The 8,446-nt window shown below is 33.4% G+C and overlaps 2 protein-coding genes across 2 annotated transcripts; both read right to left on the bottom strand.

The window, feature by feature from the left end:
* Nucleotides 1-2,984: 2,984 nt before the first annotated feature.
* LOC118264198 (ankyrin repeat domain-containing protein 27) lies at nt 2,985-6,756 on the bottom strand. Its single transcript, XM_035576629.2, has one exon. It carries the CDS (start codon nt 6,559-6,561, stop codon nt 3,793-3,795), a length of 2,769 nt encoding a protein of 922 aa, XP_035432522.2. The 5' UTR covers nt 6,562-6,756; the 3' UTR covers nt 2,985-3,792.
* Nucleotides 6,757-7,105: 349 nt separating this feature from the next.
* Nucleotides 7,106-8,161, bottom strand: LOC118264199 (uncharacterized). Its single transcript, XM_050704649.1, has 2 exons — nt 7,831-8,161; nt 7,106-7,401 (listed from the first exon to the last, which is right to left on the bottom strand). The coding sequence occupies exons 1-2, from the start codon at nt 8,129-8,131 to the stop codon at nt 7,196-7,198; spliced, it is 507 nt and encodes a 168-aa protein (XP_050560606.1). The 5' UTR covers nt 8,132-8,161; the 3' UTR covers nt 7,106-7,195.
* Between the last annotated feature and the right edge of the window lie 285 nt (nt 8,162-8,446).

Raw genomic sequence — 8,446 nt, 5'->3', positions numbered from 1 at the left:
AAGTATTATTGGGCTTTTTTCGGTTTTTCGAAAATTTCTCAGTGGTAGCACGGAGTCTGGAAATGTGCCCGGTATATGGCAATAAGCTCACCACCTATTACATGAGACGTACAACATAAATTGTGAAAAGTGGGTATACACAGTGGCATTACTTCCCATAATGTGCACCTCTGCCTACTCCTTCGGGGATTAAAGGCGTGACGATATGTATGTATGTATGTATATTTATGATAATTAATTTGATAAATAGTAAATATATTATTTTTATGATTTAATTTTAATATCTTTAGTATAGCGTGCGTTCGCATTCAATGTCACATAACTGCATTCCTTATTTACTCACTAGATACACTAACTATATTACTATTGTACATATGTATATTACGATTATGACGTTCGCGTGGACATTTTAACGATTAATGTCATGGATTTTATTCTATTTATTTCCACATAGGTACTTAATTATTGACGTCAATAAGTTTGACGTGTTTTGGTCTTAGTTATTATGTATTTTCATTTTCTAAATATATTATTTTTTACTAAGTATATGGCTATGTTTATTAAAATATTTAGCCAGCTTCATTACTTCACTATTTATTTTTTGTGTTACTGATTTTAGACAGTCAACACGGTGAAAACTGTAGGAAGCCTAAATAGTGGTTCCAGTCTTGTGCAATAATTCATTGCAATAAAACTGAAGATTAAATTTTTCTTTGAATGCGTTTATCTTTGGAATTACCAGTCTGAATTAAAGCATATTTGTTTTTTTTTTATCAAATTGACCTTATTGAGGAAGATTTTTGACTAATAGCAACTGAGCAAAGTAAATGTACTATGAAAATATAATTCAGTTGCAATAGGCGGCCCGACGCCCGGTGTATCCTTCGCGCCCAATACTATATTTCACATACCTAGATTGTTTCAGAGATTTTAGATTAAGATCGGCCATCAAACATACTAGTTATGCAATTTAATTATTCTATAATAAGGAACTAAAACGCGTCTCTTATTTTGATACGTCAATGTAACAATTTCCGATTAATTGATGACATGCTGAACAAAACATCTTTAATATATTTATTTTATTCATATTCTTGGTTTATATTTTATCATCAAGTTCATCACAGTAGTTATAATAAATTGTAAGTTCTATTTAGTTTGTATGGAACTTATTTCTGGTGCTACGAATGTGGAGTGAAGATGTGAATATTATGTGCAAATAGTTGTAGAAAAACAATAGTGTTAGAATATACTAATATCGTGATTGGTTCATTATGCCGATGCTTTACCAAACATTAACCTAGTGACTAGTGATGTATTCAGTTATCAGATTGTCGATCATATTCACTCAGTGTTTTTCCCTCTATACTTTATGTTTCTCATCTACAGTCAGTGTAATTATATATTATGTAATTTACTCTTTGGTAATTATGTGTCGTCACGAATGTTTTAGTGTTGTTCACATAATTTTAAATGTAACACCATGTTTTTGTCGTAAGCACAAAAGGAGTTTTTGCTCTTTGAGTCTTATTGTTGTTTTAGACTAACGAGTCTAGGTGTTTTCCTAAAATGTTTAAGCTTCAAATAATCGTTCAAAATATGTCTTAAGTACTTAATCATAGCTACAACGGCTGAATGAGTTGCGCAATGTTATAAAATGTTAAACAAACAGGGGCACTAAACCGAACCACTAAATGACTAATGATACATATTATAATTTGGTAGAAATGAAATAAAAACTCGACTCAAAACCTGTTTAATGAAATGCCAATACCAAGGTCTTTTGGAGTTACGTGAGCGCTTGTAACACAGATGTAACTTATTTTTGGACTAACAGTTACTAGGCTTGTGTTTGAAGACTAGTATTTTAGTCTATTACAGTAAAACGGGGTGAATAGGGATCGAGAGGTGAATAGGGACAGAAGAGGGGTGAATAGGGACAGAAGAGGGGTGAATAGGGACAAAAGAGGGGTGAATAGATACTATGAAGAATTTCCCTATACCTATTCACCCCTCTTCTGTCCTTATTCACCCCATTTTACGGTACCTACTTCCAGGTACTATCAGTGCACTTGTACTCAATAGAGAGATCAATGAACTGATGTCGAGTGGTTGCCCTTGATATTACGTTAAAGGTTTATGGTAATTGAGGTTACACCAAGGTTGCGATGTATAATTTGACATAGTTTTTATAAAGATTTTTTTTTGGATTGTAATGGCTTATTACATTTATCTCAACGGATCTAGAGATAAAAATAATATTTCGCGTTCACTCAGTAATATATCTGTTAAATAAATAATAGTTAGCAGCCAGTCTACATCACTGTTTATGTAATAAGGGTTGAATACCTAGCTACGTACGCCCTTGTTGGTTCCACTTGGCTTGGTTATACCACTTCAGTAAATACTAGGAAAAATATATTTTCCCAGGAATTACGCCTATTGTGTTATATTTTATATAGAAATATTTATGATTTGTGTCATATTTATACAGAAATCTAAGTTCAGTTCTATAGCCTCAATATCCCCATTTCTGAGGACAATATCAATTGTTATACTATAAATAAAAGATGACGCATAATCAATCATTCACGCAATGTTTATTAAACGTTCCTGTGTAATGTAAATATTAATTTAAGTACTTATAAATTGATGTACTAGATAAAATGAGCGTTGATCGCGACAAATTGTAAGTTATTTTGTAAGAAAAATAATGACCTAATGTAAATTGAGATTGGAATTTTATATAATGTAATATGCAATTAATTATAACAAATTTTTTACCAAGTGATATTTTGATTCGTCTTTTCATTGTATTATTCAAAATTAATCCCGTTTGTTTTATATGTAATGTACGATGCTCAAATTGTTCATAAATATATTTATAATAACAGTAATAAATGTCAAATAAAGATAAGACATACAAACATGATAATTACGCAGTTTTATTTAATTGATTGTGGTGATGGAGAAATAATAGAATATTCCCTTATAATAAACGTTTATTGTCAGTCCAAACTTAAAAATAAAATAACAATGTTATTACATAATTAAAAAAATAAAATACTATTGTTAATAAAATCAGTCTTAAGAGGGATTCTGTAGCCTTAGTACGAGTACGTTTAAGGTAATCGGAACGAGAGCGCGTTCGGCGCTTTGATTTGGCGGCTTTTAATTAACTAACCAATTAAAACGTAAAGCATACTCATACTAAGGGTACTGTTATTCTTACTGTGGGTAGGTTGAAGAATGGCACAGATTGTTGAGACAATTATAGTTTTGTGCTAAGAAAAAATTAAGAAAAATCATAAGCACAACATTAGAAAAATAATAAGAAGTAAAATATGGCAAGTTGTTACACAATTGTAACCCACCCTAAAATATAGCTGGCAACACCAGCTAATTACAAAAATAATTTAAAAAGTATTAAGTAGATAGATGATAGCCAAAATGATTCATAAGCAATTTGACTACTGAAATAGTAAGTAAAACTGCATAAAAATGGAAAATAAGAATAAATTATTTCGTATGCTTTCAATAAAAGGGGAATCATTACTATGATTCTTATATGCCTCATGTCATAATCTATACAACATAAGCAATTAAATTAATGAACACAAAATATTGTGACATACATGATAACATACATAATTGGAATGTATTTAAAATGCAATTGGATAAACAAATTGGTACAAAATTAAAGCTATGAAATACATTTTTTCCTTCATCATTTCTAATAGGCCTATCCTATTCCAAAAATATCTCTGTTACCTAAGTATTGTTATACCTACACTACAAACCGCTTGAATACTTATCTATCAAATCAATTATTGTTAAGTGAACTTTCTCCTTAGCTAAGGTGAGTGCAGTTTTATCTGACCCATTTTGCAAGGATAAGTCAGGGTTATAACTTAATAACATTTTAGCTGCCCCTATATTACCCATAGCGCACACATCGTGCAATGGAGTGTTCCCTGCAACGTCAATCGCGTTTATATTCGCGCCACTATCTAACAACAAACGAATCACATAGATTTTATTGTTCAAAGCTGCTAAATGTAAAGGAGTTTGATACTTTTTGTTATAACAATTCACATCTGCTTTGTTATGTATCAATATCTTGCATAACTCTACTAAACCATACCTAGACGCGTAATGCAAGGCAGTAAAACCATTTATATCAGTAAAATTAATATCAAAGTCTGATGAGTTTGTTTCATTGTTTTTCTTGCATATAGAACACTCACACAGTGGGTGGCACGGAGTAGTTTGCTCAGGAGTATCAGGCTTATCTTTCATTTCAACATAAGCCGAGTAGTTGATGTTCATATAAAAGCATGCCAGCTTAACATCTCCATAGGATATGGCTTTCAATATCCTATCAATTAATTTTAATTTTTCCACTGCCTTTGACACATTATTAGTATCACTCACTTTGCTAGCTACTTTTAGTTTGATAGGAGCAACAGGGCTGTCAGACTTGCAGTTCAAAGCTTTAACATCTGTACTAGTGATGTGTATGTACTCATACAAACTAGGAGTACAAGATTTTAAAACTTGCATTATCTTTAAATTGTGAGCGTAGTCAAAGGCAGTTTTATTGTACTTATTCTGCAAAGATGGCTCTGCTCCGTTTTCTATTAATAATCTTGCAATTCCTTCATAGCCCCACTTAGAGGCCATGTGTAATGGCGTGTTCCCACTCTCATTTACACAATTTATCCTAATCTTCCTTCTACTGTGTTCTGCAAAGTAAATAAGTGCTTTGACACAATTCAAATGGCCATTGTTCACAGCCATGTGTAAAGGAGTATTTTGGTCAATATTAGCTTTATCTATGTTGGCTCCTGAGTGTAGGAGGAGTAGCAAGGCATTCTGGTGACCTCTTGATGCTGCATAGTGTAGAGGGGTGCATTCATTGAGGTCTGTGGCATTGACTTCTGCTCCCATTTCAATAAGAGATTCTACTACATTGGCTTTTCCATGGATGGAAGCTACATGCAATGCCGTTAGTCCATGACTGTCTCTAGAAGTCACAGTGGGGGAAGTCTTCAATAGGTTCTTAGATATCTTGCAGCAACATTTCTTGCAGTTACACAAAGGATGACAGAGTTTGTGATATATTTCAGTGTCACTGTCATCATCATCATCATCAGTTAGATTGTTATCCAGAGCTATTTTGAGAATGTTATTTTCATTTAGATTTATACTCTGCAGGTGCTTTTGATTTTTCTGTAGAATAGCTTTTACTTGTTCACAGTGATTTGCTTTGATAAGTTCAAAGATGTATTCTAAAGTTTCTTCTTTGCTGTTGGTGTCGCTTGTGGAGATGGATTCTGTTAAACTGTTCTTTCTCTGTCTGCCATTTACATTTTCTTCTGTGAGGTTGCTTTCATAGTAATAGGACTCAGGGTCTGGTGATCCAGTGAGTGCTCCGGATTGTATGTGTTCTATGACAGCTTCTAGCGTAGTAATAAGGAAGGAGCTCTCGTCAGCATCACCTTTGCCTACACTACTGAACCGGAACTCCTTCATGTACATCAATTGACTGTACCAGTTTGGAAGGCCAGACTTGATGACGAGGAACACAAACACTGGTAACAGGTCATCAGCAGTCAGCAGGACAATATTGTTGCTGTCATCCTTCTTGTGGATGGCATTTAAGGCTTGTTTCACACATAACACTTTTTCTAGCACTGTGTTGTATGTGTCTATCTTTGAGAGTATCTGTTTAGCTTTAGGCACTGCATGATATAGATCCTTTTTGATGTCCAGGTCCCTTAGTTGGATGTCACACATATTCCTTATCTTCTTGTTAAGGTGTGAGTCCTCATAGGCACAGGAGGTGCATATAGGCTTGAATAAGGCATCAAACAGTAAGTGCTGCATGTAGCACTCTACAGCTAGTTTTATGTTCTCTAGCACTTGTTTACAAGACTTTGATTTGTCTCTGAGTCTTCTGTTTTGTAAGGCAATTTGGAGGCATTGTGTGTATAATTCACTTACTGTGTCTCTCAAGGGAGCTACTGCAACAGGTAGTGTGGGATGGGTCTTCAAAAATGACTGTACACTCTGTTCAATCTGATCCAGAACTTGACGGCCAGCAGCTTGTGTCCAGAGCAAGTCAATGCAGTCATTGATGGATGTGAGATACTCCTTAGATATTGCATTATCACTGAATTTAGTCGTAGGTTCCAAAGGAGTTTCGATACACCACACTTTGTACTTGATGAAGTCCTCTGTGTAAAATGTTTCTTCAAACAGTATATGGCTTTGTAGAGGCAATCCTTTGGTCACTTCGAGTGTAATCACTTTATTGGACACAGTCACTTGTTTCTCTGTTAGCGTACTATAGTGAGTCTCCGGCAACTCGTCACTTGGCACAAGTATATGGGCACAAAAATCTTCGACGGTGAACACGCGAGTCGTTAAACTTCCAATCCGAGGGACACATATTACCCAAGATTGTGTTATACAATGTTGAAATAAATTAGAGTATTCTGTCTTTAATTCAACGAAGAACGGGTTATCGGAGATGATCTCGTCGTAAGTGCCATCCATTGTGCTGATAAAAATAGAGAACTAGTACAAACTTTGCCTAATAACTTGAACATCGGCACACTAGGAATTCACTAATTATGGCTTCTCTGTTCGGCCGTATCGACGGGCCGAATTTAATTAAGTTTTAAGCACAAAAACTCGCTACTCGCGACCTTGCGTCGAATACTACTGTGCGTTTGACGTTTCTGTGACAGTTCCGTTTGTTGACATCAGTGCTGTCATTATCAGCCGTCTACTGTCAATGAAATCCACAGATTATGTAATAAGTTAATCGATATTAATTAATATCGTTAATAATAATTAATATCGTTTTTAATAATAAATATCGATTATCGTAATAAGTTAATCGATATAATTAATATCAATTAACTTATAATTATTATAGTTTAAAATAACGTTTTAATATTAATTTCAATTTAAATAAGTTTTAATTCATAATATTGTTTTAGAAATGTAAGTCAAGATATAAAATTAATTGTTTAGAAATGGTATAGTTAAATCATATTATTATAAAAATGCGAGGAGATTTAAATAAAAAAAACCATTGTCATAAAATTAATACGGTTTATTATTAAAAAAATCTATAAAAAGTAACAGTCCATTTAACATAAATCTATTAACGAGTGGATATAGTTTAACCTCTGCCTCCTCTGCCACCGAATCCACCGAAGCCTCCGCGACCTCCAAATCCGCCCAATCCTCTACCGCCAAATCCTCTACCACCGAATCCTCTGCCTCCGAAACCTCTACCTCCGAATCCTCGTCCACCAAAACCTCTACCGAAGCCCCGACCGAAGCCACCAAATCCGCCACCGATAATTATTGGTACCGGAATGGGCACTGCAATAGAAAAGTTAGGTATAGACCAACTTTATTGTTTATCTACTGAAGTTTGACAATTTTGAGCATGTTGATTAGCTAGCACTCGCTGGCAGAATTGCAAAATTTGTAAAAAACAAAAATAATTCGACAATAAATTAACGACTCATAAACAAGATATTAGTTAGCAGTTAGCAATTCAGGTTTAATACCTGTTTAATTAATGTTTACTTTTTTTATAACTTCATCATTAATAAATTATATTGTGTGTAGAGAATGTATTTAATGAAAACAACAGCAACTCTACATTAAAAGTAATCGAAACGAGAGCGGGTATTGTCATAATATCAACTCCACTGTTGAATATAGGAATCCCTGATTGACATAACTTACAGATGATAAAAAAATGATAATTAATCCTGAAGTATGTGAATACTTTAATTAACTTACCTCGTCTCCTATAATACGGATAGTAAGGATCATAATACTGCCGTTTCACTCGTGTTGAATCGTCTTTGTCATCTTCTTTATGAGAAACTTCTTCAGGTTCATTTTCTTTTAAAATTAAACTTTCTAATGGCTTTGATTTCTCTTCTAGCTGTGTTGTGTTTTCATCTTTGGTTGAACTAATCTCTTGTATGCTGATTAGGAGTACGATGCACACAGTTAATCCCAATTTCTGTAAAGAAATATTTGAAATGTACACTGTATATCCCAGTAATATTTTGTCATACTTTGGTATCCAAATCATTCCAGAACAGAGTAAATTGATTATCACAGATTAAAGTTAACATTGGTTATGCATGAAAACTATGCTATACGAATTTATAACAATTAAAAAAGAAATTATATTAGAACCTATCCTTTATGCTATAATAACATTATAAATAATTTAAAAGAAACTTAAATCTAATCTAATTAATTTATAAATTAGACTTACAATTTTATTAAAAAAACTAACTACAGTAACTTAACTGTATCAGACTGACTGTAAAGTTACAGCCAGGAAAACCCAACAAATAAACTTATTAATTGACAAATTCAACGAAACCATAGAATATACGAA

This window comes from Spodoptera frugiperda, chromosome 26 (assembly GCF_023101765.2).
Source record: "Spodoptera frugiperda isolate SF20-4 chromosome 26, AGI-APGP_CSIRO_Sfru_2.0, whole genome shotgun sequence".
NCBI classification, from domain to species: Eukaryota; Metazoa; Arthropoda; class Insecta; order Lepidoptera; family Noctuidae; genus Spodoptera; species Spodoptera frugiperda.
The sequence above is the reverse complement of the archived record's forward strand: the minus strand, read 5'-3'. Positions and strand labels throughout refer to the sequence as shown.